The sequence below is a fragment of the Gallus gallus genome, chromosome 3, assembly GCF_016699485.2.
Source record: "Gallus gallus isolate bGalGal1 chromosome 3, bGalGal1.mat.broiler.GRCg7b, whole genome shotgun sequence".
NCBI classification, from domain to species: domain Eukaryota; kingdom Metazoa; phylum Chordata; class Aves; order Galliformes; family Phasianidae; genus Gallus; species Gallus gallus.
Genome location: NC_052534.1, coordinates 80,200,588 through 80,223,606, shown reverse-complemented (window position 1 = coordinate 80,223,606; position 23,019 = coordinate 80,200,588). Strand labels below are relative to the sequence as shown.

Below are 23,019 nucleotides of genomic sequence, written 5' to 3'. Positions count from 1 at the left end.
ACTCTTTTATATTAAGAGAATGTCCTCAGTCTCATATTTCCAAATATTTTATCAGTGACGTCTCTGGGATTGTCTGTGTGTCTGCCCAGCACCTATAAATGACACCCATGCTTTTCATAGAATGTATCAGCTGATATGGAGAAATGAAAAAGGAGGTTAAAACTCTCTTTGTAAGTGCTTCCATTTTTCACTCTGGTATATACCTGAAGGTAGTGTTTGGCAATGTTCTCCTATTGCTGGACTTAAAACAAACAAACAAAAAAAACCCCCAACACATTATAATGCCAATCGGTGTCTTGTTTTGTTGTTATTTACATATATAGGCATATATATATAAGCATTTATCAGACTGATAAAACAGTTTGGGTTGCTGTTTTGCTTTCCTTCGAATTTTCTTATTTTTTTGTGTTTTGTATTATTTCACTGCAGAGGGAGGGTTGGAGACCTGGAGTTCAAAGCTTGAGAAGACAAGTGGGTGCAGTGAAGAGTGAGAGCTGAGTGCTGGTGTGTGACAGGTCACCCACCCCCCTAGCCCTGGAGGTGTTCCTAAACTGTTCTCCAGTGCAGCCAAAGAGAGAACAACATTGTTATTAATACAAGGACTAAGGTTACGCTTCAGCCTTGACTTTCTCTGTCGAAATTGTGGGGTTGCTTGAAGTTCAAGGGCTGAGGATGACTCATCTAATAGGATAAAACGTACAATAGTGTCACTGGTTGTTGTAGTGTTTCTACTTCAAGTATTTTTCTGAAACAAACAAACAAAAAAACAAACCAAACAACGAAAAACATAAGAACTGGCAAATCACAAAAATTCAACAGCAATCAAAAAGTGTTTTTCTTTTTTTTCTTTTTAAATCTGTGTCTGAAAATATGCCTCTGGCTTCCTTGTGGATTTATGAATTTGTTGGGTTTATCTGCATATGAGTTACTGGGATTCAGTCTAGATCAGCCTCTTTCTTGATCAGCTTGGGCATGCTGATGGACATGTATTCTTAAAGGAGACTGAGCAAGTGAATTCTTGCATTAGGTCACCTGAAAATGAGCTATAGCCCAGCATCAGAGTGTACTGGGTAGAGAGAGCAGGTTCTGACTGAACCACTGGGGAGATAGGGAACCCACTGCGGGAGGTTGGGAAGTGACACAACCAGAAGGGAATCTAAGCTTCCTCAGCCAAGAGAGAACCTCCTTCCTTAAAAAATAATTATTTTTTTCCTGCGTTTACTCGTGGAAAGAGGTATCGTGGGAGGGCATAAACTGTTCCAGTGCTGGTTGGAGAGGTTGATGTTTCCTGCCCTTGGCTACTGGCTGGGCATGCTGGTGAGTTCAGGCCTAGTGATCAGGCAGCATGGTGCCTCAGCCACAGCAACACAAACTGCTGAGTTCACACTTAGCTTCACTAGCTGCTACTGGTAGACCTGCAAGTGTGTGCCTCTGCTCTCATGGTCCTTCTGCTGTCTTCTGATATGGCTTGATTTTACTTTGAGGTCTTCGCCTGAATGTTGAAACCTGTCTTCAACTTCCCAGTGTCTCCCCACTTCTTGCCCTGTGCCCTTCTCCTTGTTTAACCCAGGCAGATGTTCTCAGTCTTCAGGAGTGTGGTTTGAGCTACCCATCTCCAGCTCGTTTTGCTGCCTTTGTTCGTAGTTCAGTTTCACTGTTTCTCCCCACCGTTTGGTAAGGCTTCTGAAGTGGTGTCCAGAGCATAACTGAGGAGTTTGTCCTTTAATTTTGACTTCAACTTTATTTTTGACTGCATTGTTAGTGTTACTGAAATTTGACACTGTGTTTTGGGCTTTGCTACTTCTGTTTGTTGCTGTTACTTGCCCTGAGTTGAAAATACTCCTGTAGATTCTATGTACTTTTTTTGATCTATCAGACAGTTTCACTTGGCTTATTTTAATTAATGAGATTTGGGATAGAAACCAATGTATGTTGTTAGTAAAAACCTAAAGTAGGAGCAGTATTCTTGACATATGGGTAGCTTGAAAAGCTGATAGAAGTGCAAGAATCACAGAGGAAATCAGCAATTCCTCATGTGAATCAATCTTAGTTTCTCAATATCGTAGTCAAAAGACCACAAGCTTGCAGTTTTATAAGCTTATTGTTGCACGGAATTAATTCCCCTTCTTGTATATTGATTGCCACAAAGATCTTTGGTGCTGACATTGTCTGGCGTGGAGTGCATTTCCAAAAAAGCCAACAAACCCTGTTGGCAGAGCCTGCAATGAAGCTTTCTCCAGTAAGCTAACTCTTTTTTTCAGAAGAGGAAGTTTTCCACTGGGCTTCTCATCCCCAGCCCCAGGTAGGGCTGAAATCAGTTCAGTCAAAGTATATACTAGATATGCTTTCTATGATAGGGGCTTTCTTAATGATCTCATCTGGATTTAATGGCTTACATTTTAGCTCCGTGAAAGTTGGGTGTAGATACAAAAATAGTAATTGATCAGATGTGGCACATTTGAAAAAGCATGGAACAAATATATTTTTTTGAAAATGTGAAGAGTTTCTTGTATGCTGCACAGTGCAAGTAATACTATATTGTCTGAGGAGTGGTAAATATGAAAAATATTGTGTTCCTGTGAAGGAAATGTCTTACTTAAGTTAGTAAATCTGGCTGCTCTTAAGAACTTTTCTTTATGTGGCAGCCATTTAAATATTTGCAGATGAAGTGGATGTGTGTTTTTGCAAAGCTCTGGTTCTTAGTCAGAACCCTCTTGTAACAAAGGCCGGTGTTTCTCAAGGTAGACAGGAAGGAAGCAAAGCAAGGAATGCAGCTGTGCTGACCTGACCAGAGCAGAAATTCAGAAACAGGAGAATGAGATGGTGTAGGATAGACTGTACAGGTCTGTAGACTGTACCACACCGCCTCTTCTACTCCACAGCATTTGTTCTTCCAGGATATATTTCTCAGTTCACTTGCTATTTTACCTTCCGGTTTCAGAACTCCTTTAAAAACATTTCTCATAAGAAAGTGGAAAGAGAGCTGTGGATGTTCAAATGATGCAGAGAATTGCATGCTTTCTTTACTGAGATCCATGATTCTTCTTTAGTGAATTGTCACATTTACTGCAGAGAAAATAAATCTATATTTCTATTCTGCTTAAAGCATAAGGTATTGGCTTTCTTTTCGAAGATGTTTTGAGTAATAAAGACAACAGCAGCGTAGGTATTTCTTATGTGAATGGTAAACACAATGTGAGTACAACTAGAAAAGTGTCAGAGAAAACTAAGTGAAGGCACTTGCTTGTGAGAAGCTGCAAGCACCAGGCAGTGAAATGAAAGAACTGGGTCTGCATTTCTAAGGTTTTCAACCCGCTGTGATTAGCAGAAGTGCTGCTACTAGTTTGCATTCTCTGATCCGTGTGTTTTAATCAATAAAGCATTTTCTTTCATTTTTGTTTTTCTTTCAATTTCAATAAAATGCTGTTGCCTTTTCCTAAAGGACTTGTGTCAGGTAGTTGAACTTGTACTTTTGTGTTTCAGCTTATTTCAGAACGCTGAGCTGGAAACTGGCTGTGCAAGAGCTGGTTCCGGAACAGACTTCATGCATCAGTCTCAAGGGCAGGGGCGTCTGCATCAGATGGGAAGGTAGATAGTAGAGCAGGTACGGCCTGATAGGTTTCAGCAGCTGATTTTGTTGTGCTGCCGGAAACCTGTCAGAGTCCCAGCTAATAGAAATGCTTGACAGTGCTGACTGCAAAATGTTACAGCCACTGGTTTTGTGCTGCTTCTCAGGCAGAAGACTGTGTTTCTTAAAAGTAATTAGCTATCCCATGAATAACTACTGCACTTTAATTTCGATGCAGTCAGCTACTGGATTCTTACATGCTTGCAAAACCTCAATTAGTTTTTCTCAAATGTGCATTTTGCATTCTGGTGTCTGAATTCACTCATTGCTCTGTCATTCAAGAGGACTTTTTAGCTCACGACATTACCCTGTCATCATTTGTTAATGAAGCATGAAGTAGGCTTCAGACTGTGGAAGAATGCAGAAGTCTCTGTGAGTGGACAAAGCAGAAGCCTCCAGATGCCAGCTGGAAGGACTGGATTCATGTTGAAGAAGAAATTTGGGCAGTACTGTTGGGTTTTTTTCCTTTTGCAAGGTTGTTATGTCCGGAGAGTTGGCCGTACATTGAATGCGGAGGAGAGCCTTGTTTTTAGTGGTGTGCGACATATGGCTGAAGTGCCAGTTTGAAGTAGCATTTTAAAAGATGATAGGCTTGTGAAGAAATGAAGGCCTGCTTATATCTAGAAATAAACTCAGATGTTTAGCAGCTGCAGCCATTGTGGCAGTGATACTCAGAGGTCAGGTCTGGCTGGAAGAAATAACCCACAGAGCAGTGATGTAGCTTGGGACTGATTTACAATGTCCTACAGTATATGATATACAGGATATATCCATACAGAATATGGCCAGCAGCCAACTGTGAGTGTTTGCAGATGTTGTTATACAGGATATATCCCATGTTGCTGGCAACATGCTAACGATGGTCCTGGTACGCAGAGTTCATGGCATGTGGCAAGAGGCTGGAAGTAATAGAGGCGAATGCAATGCTTGATGTTTTAGCACATAAACTTTGTGAGCAGCTAAAATAAGTTAATGTGCTTCAACCACAGGGGAAAATAAACTGTAAGGCTTCCTGTGTTACATAAATTCATTTAAATAGCATGAGTTGTGTGAATGGAACATGCTATAAACTTTCATGTGTTAAAGGCCTTGTTATCTTTATGCATCCTGAACTGCATGCTGGGGGGAAAAATTAACTGATTAGTTCAGTATATTTAAACATAAAAGAGTGATCTACTCTAAATGAAGTATGCTACAACAACTTTTTTCAGAGTCTCTTATGAACGTTACTTGATTTAAAAAAATATTTGACTTTGCTTTAGAATTACTTTAAATCCTCTGTCATTTAACCTTGAAGGTAATGACAGGTTGCTTTATGTATTGTCAATGAAGAGGTTAAGACCAACAGCATTCCCAAAGCAATCTCAGCAAGGCTTTGCTGTCTCTTCAGGCCTTTTTAAATTCCTTGGAGGCAGCAAAAAGCAGGTCACGTGAAGCATGTCCTGACACGTTCTCAGCGAGGTGAGAATGTCCTTTCTGGCTTGTGGTTGTACAACTTCCTTAGGGGGACAATGACTTCTGTCCTTGCTACTGCTTGTGATCAGGAGATCTGCAGCCTCTTCACTAACAATGAGAAATTTTGAAGCTCCTTTTTCGTTCAGATGTGAGGAAACGACAAACATGGGACTTGTTTCCTAGCACATGACTTTGCTGCCAGTGTTTTCTTTCCGGCTTGTGGGCTCATTTGATTCTTGCTGGGAGGAGCAAGTTCCACCTTAGTGATGTGGCAAAAGTTTTAGGATCCCTAAAGCATGTCACTTTGGTAAGTGAATCAGTTTTAGAGGAGAAATTAGAGAAAGCCAGGAGGAGTGAGGCTTTCAAGCTGTGAGGAATCCCTATTCTCATTAGGGTAAGGACTCTAAAGTAGGTTTCAAAAAAGGACTCATTCAGCATATTTAAAATGGCACCATTAGCCATTCAGATTGTGCCAATGCTGGCTACTTTCCTGGTTAGTTCAATGAGATTTGCATGCAATCAAATACTTCTTTTAACTGGGAACTTATTTAGCTGCATAACTTGAGGAGCCAAAGGTTTGAATGTCTTAGCCTTAGTATCTATTTTGCTTGTCTATTGTAGATTCCAAATAATCTAAAGCTATTTTCACACCATATTTTTATAGAAAATAAGGTCGAAGTTCCTTAACAGGGAGAGTTTTGGTGTTGCAGTATTGGATATTAGTGTCTCAAATGAATAGTGTGAGAAAACAATATATTTGTAAGAAATACATAAAAGTGTTATTTAAGAGCCATATGCCCAGCTGTGTGAGAAGTGTGTACGTTCATTTGTCTCAAATGAGAAGGGACTGCATTGCTGCTCAGCTTGTACCTGGATGTATGCCCATGACAGAAGTTAAGGTATTTGCACCCCAGGTCAGGTAACGACAAGCCTCTCTTAGTCATATGACTCACTGTGTGTGTGTGTGTGTGTACATATCTATAAAGCTACTTACTTACAGTATAGACTTAGCTTTGAATCTGTCCTATACTTCACTGAGCTAGGCTCCCTTTTTTGTTCATAGCTTGTTAGTAGTAGCTGCAGTTAGTAGTAGTCTGTGGACCACCCAGAAAATTGTTCAGTCCTTGAATCATCTTCTTACACAAGCTTAAGTGAGTCCTCTATAAGTAAAGTATCACAGGATGGAAAAGGGCTGGAAGAATGTGTCTTGACAGGCTGGTTCCAGTCTGTTGTCTGGCTGTTTCCATGCTGGGTAACAGGAATAAATGTAATAAACTAATGTCTGTGTACTAAATCCTGAGAGCTTACTAGATTTGAATACAACCTTTTTTCTTTTGTTACAGGAAATACTGGATAGTTCCCACAATGGAGGACGGGAAGCCCGTTTGGGCTCCACACCCAACTGATGGGTTTCAGATGGGCATGATTGTGGACATTGGTACCGACTACTTAACTATTGAACCTTTGAATCAGAAAGGCAAGGTAAGTGTCTGTTAAGTGAAGGAACAGAGAAAAAACCTTACACACACACACACATATATATATATATATATATATATATATATTTTTAACCTGTGGGCCAAATCTTTTCCAACATCTACCATTACATGCAGCCTGAATGAGTGGGGAAAAGGTTTTCTGTTCTGCTGTGCTTGGCTAAGGAGCTTCATTCTGCTTTAGCTCACAGAGCAAGTGGAATATCCCACCGATAAGAAGTGTATGCTTTCTGTCAATTATCTGAATGTGCATATGTGCTTAAGAAGGATGGGAGGACTGAATCTCCTGGTTATTTGATTCAGTACTGTATACCTGATGTTTCTAAATTTGAGACTGGTTCAGAATCTGTCCCTGAGATTAGCTTCTCTCTTTTCTGGCAGATACATATAGAGAGAGTCCTGCAGGAGTGTGCTAGGCTCTGTCTTAAACTAGACAATTTTCTGCTGCACTGCTAAAGATTGAGTGATGAATCCTCTTACCTTGAGTACTGTGAAGCATAACGTAATGTCAAAGGTCCTACGGAATTGCTACATTAAATTAAAGGCAAAAGAAATATAATCTCTAAAATGAAGTCCTAATTAATGTGTTCAAGCTGCATCATTTATCATGACATCTTTCAGATTCAGTACATCATAATTAAATGTCAGTTTTTACAGGAAGTGCCTTGTTACTATTAATTATCCTAATTCATATGGCCAGCATCCTGGTTTTTACTAGCTGGAATAAGGTTGTACACTGTTCTAGAAGTTGTAATTTGGTCTTTCCATTTGTGATGTACGCTGTTTTTAACAATTTTGTCTGTTTTGTAACTGCAGGTGTGGAAAGGCAATTTTTTTGTAACTATTTTTTTTTCTGATGTCTACAGTAATGGAGAGTGCTTTGTCATAGATCAAAAGGTTATGCAGCAGTTCTTCCTTTGGGAGGAATGTTTTTGGATTTTCTTTAAAAAAAAATATTTTACAGGAAGTAGATTTTTCTTTCCTTAGAAGTAAAAAGCGTAACATCTGATATCTCTGTGTGTGAGATAAGATCTATCGGTTTGGTAATAATATGCATTCTTCAGTCTGGGAAAGAGCAAAATTATTCAGATAAGAGTGTATTAAATATTCCAAAGCTGTGATTAAGTGGGCTTTTACTGATTTAAATGATGTTGACCCCTAGCCCTGTTTCTGTTTATATCCCCAGAAGGTTCTGATGTGAACAAAAGTTCACATATCGGAAACAAAAACAGTCAATAAAGAGATTCTTGAATCTCTGTTTATTTCTAATATGTGGTACTGTCTTGGGAGCCCCCTTTTGCCTCCTTCCTTTTTTCCTCCTTTATTTATTTATTTATTTAGTTTCTTAAAATGGATCCTAAAATACAGTTATTTTAGCTTCATGGATCACAGTGAATAATCTGTGTTCATCCATGTAACACAGGGACCGAACATTTCACAATTAGGCATTTAAATGCAGTAGAGATTATGGTCCTATACTTTTGAATGTCACATTTATATTCATAGAGGTGGAGCAAAACATTATCTTCATTACCTTCTCAGTCTTTCCAAAGTGACATCAATTTCCTTTTATAGTGAAATGCTTCTGACTGCTTTTTGTCTTTTGAAGAAGACGCTGCTTTTGTGCATTGGGGCCACTGGTTTGAAGCGGTCAGCATTTGTACCCACGCTTATCAACTTTGTTTACTCAAAATGACAGCGCAAAAGTGCTCTTCAGTAAGGAGTGATCCAGCAGCTCCAGAGCTGCCTGTGATAATTACAGGGAGGAGATGAGTAACCCGATCGTGTAAACATACCCGGGCAGTGTAACTTATTATTATTTTTTAATCTGGGTCATTAACATGTCATATGTATTCTCTGGAGAAGCTGGTGCCTTACCCAAGATAACTGACTGAAAAGGAAACGTGCCTGTGTGCTTTTCTTGATTGTTGCCTTTTATACCATTAATGGTTAATTAAAATACATTGTTGATAACTGCAATAAATGCTGTGAGGCAGCAGTTTCCTGCTGTCCTAAAGCCTTTCCTCCCTCCCCTGCCCGCAGCAAGCCATGGCGTTGCAGTGGCACCCTGTGCCATGTCAGTGGAGCTGTGTAACGCAGCAAACTAGGTCAGAGAGGGGATCCGCCTGAGCAGCCGAGAAGTGGAAAATTTCCAGGATGGCAGCAAGCAGCAGCAGGAAGCAGGACCTAGGGCATGTGTGGCCACAGACTGCTTGGTGTTGTGAAGCTGAGTTGCCCAGCCCAGACTGGTGGAGGTAGCTGGCAAACATGCTGATTTACTTATGAACCAGCTATAGCATTTCTCGATACCACAGTTCATGTAGAGTTAGCAACAGTATTTACTTATCCCTGCCAAGGCATCTAAAGGGAGATGGGGATCTGAGTAACCAAGACTGTGTTGTGTAAGAGTGATGCAAATGGCTGAGGGCTTGTTATCCAAAGAGAGGGTGCATGAGCTGTGTGATGGGAGTTGCTCCCCAAAGCTAAACTGTGGGCTTTCAAGGCTGAAAAAACTGGAAAGAAAAGAGGGAATCTGGAGAGTGGTTTGTGAATGAGTGGGGTCCCATCAGGTTAGGAGCCTGCCTTCTGTCCCACATTGGGGTGCCAGGAGGGAGGCAGTGGGAAGACAACCTGTTGTTACGCTTGGCTGATGCTGCACTTACATATTTTGTACTCAGAATGTACTTTTCATACTTATCGGAAATCCTGACCTTAGGAACTGTTGAAAATAGCTTCTGTTGTATTGCTCGATGCTGTAACAGGGCAAAGGCAAATCCTACTGTAATGGCCAAGCAGGGAATTTAATATTTTCCTAGAGGTAGCAAATCTGAATTAAGTGATTAGGGAGATGCCTCAGAAGGGCTTGCACCTTGAGAGGCCTTTCTAGGACCCACATGGTATTGTAGTAACGAGTTACTGGCAGTGCTGGAGAGGCATGTTGCTGCAGACACCAGCTTACACCCCTGTTGTATTCAACTGAGAGCCACCCGATGTCTCTTGAGAAAGTCTCTGAAGGGTTCTGGAAGGCTTTGTGGGGCCCCTATCCTGGTATGCTCTGAATAACCAGAAAGGCATTTTACCAGGTTAAGTATAAATGAATAAATGTGCTCTGAAAGGAAGGATCAGAATGTCCAAAGTTCAGTGTTTTCAAGCAAAGGCATTATTTTAGCACTGAGTGCAGCTTGCGTGAGCAAATAAAGCAGGCTCTTAACCACCATATGAATGGTTTGTGTTGCTTTAAGTTGTTCTGTGAAATGCAGCTGAGAGCAGGGATGTCTCCCTGTCTGTATCTGGAAGGTATAAAGGAAGGCATGGTTACATGTATTGGATTACACGGCAGAAAGAAGATCCTGCTTGAACGGAAAGATATCTATTTTCACTCATCTAGTTTCTGGAAGAATTGTTAAGATTGCCATTGGATTTCAAGGGCTGCCTCATTACGAAGAGGAAAAAAAAGCCTACACAAAAACCCACAAATCCTCTGCTTTGCCTTCTGAGACCACTTTAGAGTTTATAAGAATAATATCCTCTCAATTTTTAGAAAGTTTGTCCTAAACTATGTTTTAACATGTCTTTGACCTGAAGCATTTTCCTCTTAAAGTCAATTTATTTCAAAATACAGAACAACAATGAATATATTTTTTTAAATGATTGTTGTATGATAGCTTACCTATTTTTCTGTTTAATGGATTGGATTTTAATGGTATTTGACAATATTTAGAGCTTTACACCTTTAAATAATGTACTTACGTACCAAAGAAGTAATCACCTTAAAAATAAAGCATTGGAGCAACTGTGACAGGAGTAAAATTCTTGGTTCACATAGTTCAAACTATTCTGATCTAAAAAAAAATCCAGCAGGAGAACAATTGTCTTTATATTGCTTATTAGTTTTGACATTCATTAAATATTTAGATATGATACTACACTAAATTAGAGAAGATGGGAAGGGCTTGGGGCAGGACATCTGGTTTGTCACAAGCTGTCCCTGCAGAATATCTAATGATGCAATTTCTAGCAGTTATTTCACAATTCCCATTGTGTGAAACAATGAAGGAGGACAGTCAGTATGAATTCTCATTAATTTCTCATTGAGATTTATCTTTGATCAGAAAGCTGAGATTGAAAAAGCTCTCCCTTCCTTGTCTGAGATGGATGTGGTGTAACTGGGTTGAGGTCTGTCAAATGCTGGAGTATCAAAGATTTGTGAAGTGTTACGGAGTAGCTGGATATCATGTTTTCTCCTAAAAAAAATTATCTGTTCTTAGTAGTAGTTAAACCTGAGTTATACATCAGCAGACAAGAACAATTGAAGTTAGATTTTTGTGAAGCCAGTCAAGCTTTCTTAATCTTTTCCGCTGTTTCGTTCAAAATGGATGAAATGAATGAGAGGTTGTAGAGTCTCCTTCTCTGGAGACGTTCAACATCCACCTGGACGCCTACTTGTGCAACCTGGTCTAGGGAGCCTGCTTTGGCAGGGGGGTTGGACTGGGTGATCTCTAGAGGTCCCTTCCAGCCCCTACAATTCTGCGATTCTGTGAACTTGAGTATGTGGGAACTTGTTGTGTTCAAACAGATCTTTACCCAATGAGGTATACCTTTATTGCCAACAAACTTGCAGAAAAAATGATGGTAATATATTCCAACTGCAGCGTTTTGAGAGGGAGGGAAGGGCTCTCTGCTCTGCTAGAAACAAACTGCTGAGGTAGCTGACATTCAGATCCACCACAGCTTCTTTGTGTTCTGAAGGAAGGTGGTCTAATAGACACCCAAGTGTTCCAAAGTCACCATGCAGCTTCCTTTCCCTTATAGAAGCATTTTATGCATTTTTTTTCTGCGATGAATCCTGATAAGGAGATGGCAAAACATCATTTATTATGACTGTAATTTGCATACAGCATGATAAATTTGTAGGGGAGGGATATTGCGGAGTGAATGTTTTTCAACTGGCAGAAATTACTTCTGCTCAGTGATGTTATTAATCTGTGCCTCTTCAGAGAGGGCTGGAACATGCGGATGTTTGTGATGGTCTAAGTTACAAGATCACATTTATCGTATCTTTTGTGGTGAAGCAAAGATGAACTAATTGCTGTATTTCTCCTTAACTTCCATGTGAGATGCTTCTCACAGTACTGTCTTGCTGAATACAAAGTTAAACAAGTAAACTTTTAATTTATTAGGATCATTCTTTTTGGTCTGGTTGCTTGTCTTTTAAAAAAGAGAGAGAGTAAACTAGACCACTTATCTGCATTTCCACAGGGAAGAAGCCTGTAGCAGCGTGGCGGCTGTCGTGTTTAATTGGTACAACAGGGTTTTCATTCCTAGGAGGCTCAAGCAAGCTATTAATACTGTAAACAAGAAGTATAATTGAAATCCTACCTCTTAGGCTATCCTGCAGTTTTATGCAGATGCTGTAATACATGTGTTCTGGGATGTTTTTCCTTTTACAAGAATGTGAATTATGATTTCTGGAGAATAAAGGAGAAACAAGTTGTTTTCAATATGAATTTTTCCACTTGGACATGAACATTTGATAACTGGCTGGTTTTCTACCTTTGGAGTACTTTGGAGTACTTCTTTGGCTGAAGGAAAGTCTTGTTTTACTTGAATATTGATTTGCTAAAGGAAATGGTTACAACCCAGAGTTACAGGATTTGGGGAAATGGAGAATATTGTTTACTGAATATTTATGTTTTAAGTGAGAATGTTTTAAAACAATATGTGAAAATGACAACACTACTTCCACTGAACTAATAATTTCATTTTTCTTCTTTTTGCTTCATTGCAAAGCTAAGGGAGTTGTTTGTTCTTTCAAATTCTCTTCCCTTTGCAGTACTGTTGGTTTTCTCCTCCTTATTTTTGGTGTTGTCTCTTGCGTGCAATTTTCAAAAAGGATCAAATATTTTTGTGGTAAGAATTTGTGTTACAGCAATTTTTGTAGTGTAATACAATAATGCAAATGCTGCAGCTATTGTCTGCACCTAATAGGTCAGTATAATTTCCAAAGCTGTTATAAAGCTAGCAACTTCAGTTGTGATAACAGTTTACTTGCAGCGTGACGTAAGACATCTTTGAAGTCCTTATTTTGAAGGAATTTTGACAATGGTAATATTTTTCATCTAACAGACTTTCCAGGCTGCCATCAATCAAGTGTTTCCTGCCGAAGAGGACAGCAAAAAAGATGTGGAAGATAATTGTAAGTTATGAATTTAAAAATAAATTATGCATTTGAAAAAAAAAAAAAGTGTGAGAATGTGAGAATGCTGTTTGCTTACTTACAATATTTCCTTTTTGTGTTGTTTCTTCGCTTGAAATTATGCATGAACTTTGCTAACCCTTTAAACTGAAAGTAAGCCCATTTAAAATATAATCTATTGCATTTTTTTTTCTATATTTTCATCCGTGCACTTTAGAGGACACCCCATGATTTCATGTGTTATTCTCAGGTACAACTGTTACTTGACTGACCTCAGATATATGCGGCATCTTGATCAACTGCAATGAGTATTTTGTGGCTAACCGTATATTTTACAGCAAAGCAAAAAAAATTAGTTACTTTATCAGCCTCTGCATTTTCCTGCGTGTAACCCATTAACTCCTAGCATTCCTGTGGAAGCATGGGTAGTTGCAAATGTCAAGAAAACCTTTCAGAATTTGGAGACAGGAATCTGGGCCCTTTGGGGCCACTGGAAATGTAAACGGGTTATACTGAATCAGGACAAGGAGTGATGTTGGAGAAGGACTTTTGAAGTGAACTTGCACGATACAAAATGTGTTGATATGCAGGCCTTTTATTTTGTTAAATATTTTGTGGCTTGTTGGGTAGAAATAAATTGAGTACCCAAATCTAGGGTGAGGAGAGAGAGTACTGAGAAAGATGTGTGAGAAAACATCAGCTTTTATACAACTGCTGCTTTTTGTGAACCAGTTTATTCACGGAAACTACCCTATCTTGAGGTTCTGATGAATGGAATTCTTTTTGAATATTTCTGATGAGGGTTACTGGTTGGCCGAAGTACTGGTAACTTCATAAATGGGGGGAAAAGTAGCTTCTGTTGTTCATTTAAAATAAATAAAAAGTAGGACTTCAGAATTTGTTTAGATGATTTAAGATCCACAGTTTCTGTTGTGGACTAGTATTTATATTCCATGTCAGGAAGTACAACTGTTACAACTACTCTGTAATAACAAGAAAAGGAGACTTGAGGACTATGACTGGACTTAGATGATGCAGTGTTTTTACAGTTGGAACCAAACTGGCAACTTTGCTTCCATTTGTTTATATTTTTGTGAACGTAATGTGCGTAGAAGCTTTTCAAAGTTGGTATCTGTATTCTGTGCCCATGATGGTTGTTAGGGAAATGCATTGAATGTGTTCATCTGTCACAGTGATGCTACTGAGATGTCCTGGCATCCGAGTGTCCTAGTCAGGGAATTGAAAATTGGAATGAGATAATAGATGTAATTTGAGATTTTAACAAACTACTATTGAATTACATTAGAGTAGTCTTCCTACTGAAGAAAATGTCTTCTGTGGTTTACTGAATAAAATATACAACTTAAAAATATTTTGCTCAGCAATCCTTTCTGTACCAAATATTTTCAGATTTCCAATATATTTCTACCTTTTGCTCAGCAGTTGGGCTTTATCTGCAGCATTACATAAATCCCAAGTTTAGCATTTTTCTCTCTCAGAGAAGATTGTGTATAAGTTGTGGATATTCCATCTCAGGAGGCATTCAAGACCAGGTTGGATGTGGCCCTGGGCAAACTGATGTAATGGTTGGCGACTGTGCCTGTGGTAGGGGGTTTGGAACTAGATGATCTTTAAGGTCCCTTCTAACTGAAGCCATTCTGTGATTTGCACTGAGTGTCGTCGATCTTTAAGAAGAGCATATTAAATATACGTCACTGGGAAACCTGACAAACTACTAGGTACCTTCTGTCTCTTCTTATAATAGTTTTGAAAAATCCTGAAGAACTAGTTAATAATACACTTACCATTCAAATCTATCCTTAGTGATTAACTCCCTTCCAGGGAGTAACCTGCTGAAGTATTTTTATTTTTTTCCCCACCCTTAGTCTTTCATATCTCTAATATGCTGGCTGCAAGAGCACCGTTTTGTGAACCTAGCCCTTCCTCAAATGTTAGTATTGTAAATGGTACAGAGACAAATAATTTACATTTTCTTGTGATTAACATTCTTCTTCCACTCCCCAACAACCTCAAGCTTACTCAACTTTAGGGGGCTGTCACCACATGTGGAACTTCTATTTTTTTTATGACAAAAAAAAAGCCATAAAAGGAAGGAATGGGGAGGGCAGGATATCAGATAAGAATTATTTTTAAAAAGTGTCCAACAGACACAGAGCCCTGTAATTACAGGATAAAGAATAATCTTCCATATAAACCCTCCTTTATTGTATGCCCAGGAGAGCCAGCATGTATGGATTTGACATTGGCATTTCCTAACATTAAGTGCCTGACTTAATTTCTGTGAACTTTGTATATGTAAATAAATATGTGGCTGTGCACATATGCTGCTCATATTTAGGAATGAGCAATATGAATAACAGTAATTCTCTCTCTGGTTACTGTCTTTGCCTCTGGACGTGGCTGCTGCTTTTATGGAGTTTATTCTAAAGAATGTGCATTTTTGAAATTGCTGACATAAGCTTCATTTTGCACATCTTGCATTGAGCTGACAGTGTTTCTCTTGGAGACAAGCTCCCATTACATGGTGAATCTGCAGGTACAGTGCCTTTAATGAGGACTGGGATCCTTTTGCTAAGACAGTAGTGGGGACTAAAAGAATGTTGAAATCTGAATGTTGAAGTCCTGTGTTGTTTGGATAATTACCAAGTTTTTTTGGAATGCCTATTTCCTTTAAAATATAATGCAAACCACATGAGGTTCATCTGAAGATGCAGTCAAGGGAGAAGGTTGTTTCTTCTGAATTTTAAGGGTACAAAGACAATTAGTATACACCAGTTTCTTAACTCAGTATTGAGAATTAAAATGATTAAACATAACAACATTCAAAATTTACAACCACCCCCTCACCAACACCCACAAGGAGAAGGAGATTTCAGCTTTCATTGGAGCAAGCAGAAGTTTCTGGTTCATTTCCTTCTATAACGTCTCTTTCAATTGGGACAACCTCATTCCAAGAGGTGACTGCAGAAATAGGTTTGCTAGAGCAGCCATGCAATTTGTGGTCTAGGAGCCTCTGACATAGCAGGTTTGTATGTATAAGAGATTTTTCAGAGAAGGGTGGTTTCTTCTAAACAACCCAAAAGCTGCAAGGTCCTTTGAGAAACGTGAATGCCTCCAGTCATCTGAAGTAAAGCTATATTTTAGTTAGGGAAGGAAGCGCTGTTATTCAGTGGAGCTACTCAAGCCAGAGGGAGGCTGCAAACGCTGCTGAAGTGACCTTTGCTTCCAACTGGTTTTGGTATATGCGATGGGAGGTACAGCCACTCCCTATTCTACTGCCAGTATCTTTTGAGTCATTGGAAGGAACGTTGAGGGAGAAGTTAGGAGCTGCTTGCTGAGCTTCAGGCTTTCTTTCTGGGTGAGGTGTCTGAGCAGATGGACTACAGGCAATGTGAATTTGCAGTCTGTCTTGCATGTCCATAGAAATAAGCTAGGATTTAAGGTCTTTTCCAACCTGAGCAATTCTATGGTTCTGTGATTTATTTTTCTCTGCTCGGGCCCTCCAGGCCTTAGGGGCATTAGTTCCACTTGGCTCAAATTCAGAAATGACACTATCTCTCTACACTTTGTTGGTCACTGTCTACTGATAATGCATAGATGGGCCTCATGTGAAATAGGGGGTTGCAGTTGTCACTCATTCTATAAACAGTAGTTAAATGTATACAACTTTTCAAGTGCCACTGATATTTAAGGAATAGTAAGTATGGTAGACAAAATGGTGTTCTGCACTTGAATTTTAGGCAAATAGAAAAAGATGATGAGACATATTACGCAGCCTCAGTTTCCAAATAAGTAGTGCTCTCTGTAATTTCGGACTGCCAAACACATTCCTGAGTTTTATAGCTGAAAACAAGGCCTAACTTTCCAGTGTGTTGAAACTGTGTGTGTGCCTGCTCTCTGCCTTCCTTTGCCTTTTTCTCATGCACTGGTGGAATTTGCAACTATTTTGTATTGACATATAAAGAAAAAAGGTTTTGTTGTGGTAATATTCTCCCCCTCCAGCAGTTTCTGTGAGGAGGCCTAGAGATGTGAAAGCTTGCATTGGTGCTTGATGTTGCAATGACATTTGCCCTGCTGTCTCTAGAAAATACACTGGGGAAATAAAAGAACTGAAAATCTCCAGGAGCCAGCATTTACTCAAAGTATCATGGTGTTGCCCTGTGGGCACTGTTACAGAGATCAGAGAGGAGATGGAAGGAATAAAAGAGTTGGTGTGATGAATTTTGATAGCCACTGGTTTCCATGTTGGTAGAACAGCATGGAGGGAAAAGCATCGTGTTTGTGTGTGAGGATGTTATAAGGGACCTTAGAGCTGACAATTTACACTTGCAGGATCCACGTTGAGGCTCCTGTAGTCTAATTCTTGCTTCAGCAACTTTCTTAAACTTACGTTGTACAGTGAAGAGCAGGTCTACAATTTTAAAAGTATATATTGATTTGAGTCAGCAGTTCTGCCTCAACAAAGTATAGTGATAGGAATGGTAGGATTAAACTGTAGTCAGAGAGGAGGTAAAATGTTCCTTAATCCTAAGACTTAGTTGCTTGGCTGTACACAAAGGTAGTCCTGTTCTCTTAATGCTATATGACTCTTTTACTTTTAGGTTCCCTTATGTATTTAAATGAAGCCACTCTCCTCCACAATATCAAAGTTCGGTACAGTAAGGACAGAATTTACGTAAGTATTACCTGTCATGTCAACCAGTCTAATGATAAGTATCCTTTCAAAAAAATCTGAATCCACAAAAAAATTTAATATTTTTCTCCAATCACAGAACATTAGAAGAAATTGTACCATTGTAAATTTAGAAGGTTTTCGGCATTTTTTGCTACCTTGCTTAATACGTGTATCAGACTGATGCTAGCTAAACGTACCAGGCAGAGCAATAGATTTTTCTCCAGGTCTGCTCAGTTGCAACTGTAGCACAGTGTTGTATCACAGATGTCTATTCCTGTAGGGAACTTGCTTCACCATTGCAGTAGCTATTAACAAAGACGGTTCTTTCTTCATTATTTTTGAACGAAGCAAACAGGTGCCGTCTCTAACACCTCCTAGCTCAGATGTCCATCTTAATCTTTTATATTGCTATCAGATTGCCTAATTGTACTTAATGAATTCTGGCTGAATTACATTTTGTCCTTGCCATCTGCCCTGACACTGACAGCTGTGAAACAGAAGAAAGATAAGAATTTTCTTTCTTATTTTTTTTTCTAATAGAAAGCTGGCTTGTGTTAATGCAAAATGCCTACACAATTTCTAAGTGTCAGTGTTTAAAAAAAAAAAAAATCAACCTTTTTGTTAGTCTGCTGCTTTAAAATGAATTGATTAGGAGTGATACCCTCTTATATATGCATACAGAAAGTACAGTTGTTTTCTTTTGTTGCAGTTAACTTTACAGAGCTATAAATTTTTTATGGGTTCAAGATAAAGCACCAGCTTTAAGATAAATGAATTAAAATGGTGATTTTGAATGCTGCGCTGGAAAAATAATAATGAAACACACAAAAAAAGCAATAGAATAAACTCTCAAACTGAACTTATAATGGGGGAGAATAGTATTTAGGTTCATAAAACTTTTCTTCCATTTAAACAAGTGCTACTAATATGTTGTCCCCTGTACATGTATTTTCTGGAAAAATATCAAATTATCTCATTATCATTCCATTGTAACTTTTTGATACAGTTGGAATTCATTGTATTTTTTTTTTGTTTAGTTCTGATTAACAGTACTTGCCTTGTTACTGAAAAGAAAACTAACTTTAGTACTCGCACCTCTTGAAGAACTCTGTGCTGTGTCTTAAATCATTGAAATAATGATGAAAATAGAAGCATCTGAAAAAACTGATGTGCAGTCTGTGATCCAGCCTTCTATCAGCATTTCATGATAGTGCCTAAAATTCAGTCTGGGGATTTTCAATCCTGGGATATGCTCACTAACAGTAAACCAAATGAGTTATTCAGTCTGCAGGTCTCTCTGATATTCTTTATACCTTTTCCCACTAATCTGCTTTTTTCTGTGCTTCAGACATCAGGCCATCCTTGTATGTGATCTGATCATTAAATCAAAAGTATAAAAGATTTTTTCGGATGGAAAAGTAAAAAGCAGCCTTTTTAATTTTTTTTTTCCCCTCTCTCGAATTCTTTGTCAATTACAGAGCATTTGTATTCTGCATTTCTCACTTTGGAAGCGGCCGTAGCTAATTTCTCTCAGTTGAATGCTTTTACTGCCTGGCTTGAGCGTGTTCCCAGGCACTATTCTGTCTGTCCTTCCTGCTGAGTTGCTTCCATTTGATATTGAAAAATTATTGTCCTCATTGGAGGAGACCGCGTTATGCTAGCCAAGAGCTTACTTTTTTGCTTTAGAGGAGGAAGTAGTAATGCCTTATCCCTGATCTAGCAACTCATACAGTAGGAAATCATTTAAAAGGAGAGAGACAAAGGTCAAATTCGGGACATGCTCCACAGCTCAGTGGTTAGGAAATTCTCCTGAGAAGTGCTTTTCCACAGAAGTCCTGGAAAGATAATTAGAAGAACTCTGAAAACATATCCCTTCTTGTATCTGGATTAGCTGGAGAAAATTGCAAATGTAATTGCTATACTTCGACTATACTTTTCAATAATAATAGAAAATTGCTGTTAACCACTTTGGTTGAATACTAGCTAATAGCTTGCTGTTAATTCTTTTCTTCACAGACATATGTAGCCAACATTCTTATTGCAGTGAATCCATATTTTGATATACCTAAGTTCTATTCTTCAGATGCTATTAAAAAGTACCAGGGTAGATCACTTGGGACGTTGCCACCACATGTCTTTGCTATTGGTATGTATTGAGTCTGATTTTGTCTTTTACAAAACAACCATTAAATTGTAGTTGTATATTAATTGCAGCTTTGATTCAATTACTGTAAGCTATTAGAAATAAAACATGGTGGCTAAAATTGCCAATTCACCTCCTTGATGTGCAGTTTGAAGATTTTTGGCAACTACTTATGATTGTTCTGTTCCTCCAGTGTTTTATGTCTGAGCAGTTCTAATATAATTTACAATCCTAAAAAAAATCAGATTTTAGAAAATGAAGAATGACATAAACAAAACTGGCAAAATATAGTGATTGCATTTGTCTTTCACTGTATTGCCAAATCACATGCACTGTTTCTTTTTATATGATTGTTTTATAGGCAGAAAACACGTTTAAATATTCTTATTGGTATAAACCTGGTATTATATTATTGGTATAAACAAATCACTTCGAATGTAACGGTATTTAAGAAAAGATTTGTTACAGGTATTATTTGTCCATTTAAAAATATGTTAAAGTAAAATTGGTTTTCAGCTGTTTTGTGAACACATTTAACTAAAAATGTTCAATTCCAGGTGGATGTTTTTTGTTTTATTTTGTCCTAGCTGAGTTTGGTAAATTTTTGCTATCAAAGGCTCCAGGTTATCATGTGTCAGTGTTGGAGGGTGGACAGCTATCATGTAATTCAAAGAGAAACTTCAATAAATTGTAATACACTCAAATGTAAAGATTTTTTTGAAAATGCTGAGTTTGCATGTTTGTACTGTGACTAGCTTTTATTTTAATTTTCAGGAGAGTTGCAAGCATAATTTTTGTCATGTTTTGTGTATTCTTTCATTTAAGCTGATAAAGCATACCGTGATATGAAAGTACTCAAAATGAGTCAGTCCATCATAGTTTCTGGAGAATCCGGAGCTGGCAAGACAGAAAACACTAAATTTGTTTTGAGGTTTGTACTTTTGAACCAAAGTTATTCAGTGAATCTCTTGTTTTAATGTGTTTCATTGAAATACAGACAAAGCTAATTATAAGGTACTCAGAAGCACAGCATTAAGTCTTGATTCAGATGGTTATGTGTATGCTTTTACATACGCTTTAGTTCATGACATTCATAGAGTTAAACTTAAATGCTGACCTGATAGCATATGGAACATATGGCAGTGGCTATACATTTACATACTTGTAGTGACAGCATATAGTTACTATGGTTTATAATGCAGTCGTTTTGGTATTGTGTGTCTGGTATTGTCATTGATAAAATGAAAGCTAGGCATTTTAACTGTATCTTCTGAGACACACTTGTTTCTGCTGTAAGTGTGCAATTGTCTGTTTTCAATGTCTTTGTTTCTTCAGTTTGCTCGATGATCTGTAGTTTTTAACTCTTAATTTCTGAGACAACTGCAATGGTAAAATTCTTCTACCCTAATTTACTAAATAAATATTGAGTAATAGGATACATTTATTTTTTTTTACTGATGTTCATGCATGCTGAGTTATGCATATTAAACTACGTGGAGATCATATTGCTCATCAGTCTTCCTCTTACATGTTTTTAATAATCTTGACCATATTTGTGTCGTACTTTAACTGCTTTATATCACTCTGGAACACTATAACTGAAGAGTAATGCTCCATTAAATTCAACTAGAATACAAGAGGCCTGAATATCTAGGAAAGCTCAGTGCAGGCAGTTTGAATGCATTCTGTCCCCTCCTTGCCTTGTTTCCCTGTGTAAATCTTTCATTGCCTTTTCCCTGGCATCATATATGTGGTAGTGGTATTATCTTCTGTATCCCAGGAAGAATCATCATGGCTGGCCATCTGTCCATCACACTGTTCTCTGTCCCTTTAGTGGAGAGCTATAAAAGTTGCAGCAAGGTCCTAACAGAATACAGCTCACAACTTTGGTCCTGCTTAAAAAACCCATAAAACAGAGCGTGCACTGGGAGAACATCCCCTGAGGAATGTCCTCAAAGGATGTTATTCTTCTGCTTCTCAACAGAGGAAGTTCTGATTACGTGGTAGGCAAATGTCAACACTGCTACATCTCTCTGCCACTGCCCCCACCCACATAGCGTGTGTACAAAATTTTATTGAGTTTTTAAAACAGGAAGGCTTTTTCCTTGTGTACTCATCAGGAGGCAAAAGGTAGTAATATAGCTCTGTTAATGTTCCTGAACTTTTTTGGAAGGTTCTATTTCAAGAACAGCTTATAATGTGTCCCAGATTTAGTTGTAAATTTCCAGAAGGCATGCCCTGTACTTGGGAGCTGGGAGTGGGGGAGCGGAAAAAGAGGTGCAACTTAAGAGCAAGTTTTGGATTTGTTTTCAATTGCTAAATTGATTCTTATCTTACTTACGCATTGCAATTTCCTATATCACCATCTACACGTTGGCATTTTATTAACGTTGATGGCTGTGAATGCAGAAGCTGTATGCATGCAACTTGTGTTTAATTTAGGAAATACATGAGGCAGTTCAGTCATTTACTTGTATTTATCTTGTTTTACAGATATTTGACCGAGTCCTATGGTACTGGCCAAGATATTGATGATAGAATTGTAGAAGGTATTGAATCTTGCCTAATTTAATTTCACGTTCAATTAAAATATTTTTAAAAATTCTTTTCGAATTTGAAGTGTCAGTAAATAACAGCTAGGATGAAAATACTATCAAATTTCCTGTGGAGTAATGCAGGTAGCTTACTTTGATCTTAAGGTCTTAAAATATGTTTTTTATTTATGATTTGCTTTACTTTTCTTTCATATAGTGTCACACAGTCCTTGATGTGGAGTTTGAGTTGTTGTGTAGCCAACACTGGATTTTATGTTGTATTAATCTACAAGGCCAAGACTGCATTCTCATCAATATCTGTTAGTATTAGGAAGAAGTAATTCCTTCTTCTCACCATGAAGTTCTCAAAGTCAGATAAAGGAGGGAGGTTTATTATATAGTTCAGAGTTGTTTGTGCTTTTTGCTACAAGGCATATTGTTTGGATTAACACTTTCATCTCTACTTCATTGTGTCTGTCTTTATAATAGACTCCCAAACAAGGTCAAAAGAGACTTTTTTTTTATGGTTATTTGGTTGATGCTTTTCAATGTTGTATGGAATTTCGGATTAACCAGGAAATAACTTGAGAAGACACACGCTCAAAAATGAACCACTCTGAAAAAGTTTCAGTCTTCTATATTTTCTTGTAGATTTATTTCAGAATTTCATTACTCTTCAGTGTCTTTTTCTTATACCTTAAGTATTTCTGTTTACATAATTTGAGTCACTGGATTATTCAAGAGATGTACTACAGTCTTTAGTCTGTTACTGCTGTAGGTTTACTTAAACCAGTTCCTTAGTGAAATTCACTGTGTGCTAAAGGAACTTAGAAAGCGGCCCAAGAGTTGGATAATTAATTGGTACTTGTAG

The 23,019-nt window shown here is 38.2% G+C and overlaps 1 protein-coding gene across 2 annotated transcripts in view; it reads left to right on the top strand.

Annotated features, from left to right (window-relative positions):
• MYO6 (myosin VI) overlaps positions 1-23,019 on the top strand; it is a 99,556-nt gene that overhangs the window by 19,559 nt on the left and 56,978 nt on the right. The window contains exons 2-8 of one of the 2 annotated variants that reach the window (XM_046938419.1): positions 3,484-3,588; positions 6,427-6,565; positions 12,706-12,775; positions 17,398-17,471; positions 19,488-19,617; positions 20,440-20,545; positions 22,108-22,163. In XM_046938419.1, the coding sequence (XP_046794375.1) occupies positions 3,545-3,588; positions 6,427-6,565; positions 12,706-12,775; positions 17,398-17,471; positions 19,488-19,617; positions 20,440-20,545; positions 22,108-22,163 (619 nt within the window). In that variant the 5' untranslated portion in view covers positions 3,484-3,544. 2 annotated transcript variants of the gene reach the window in all.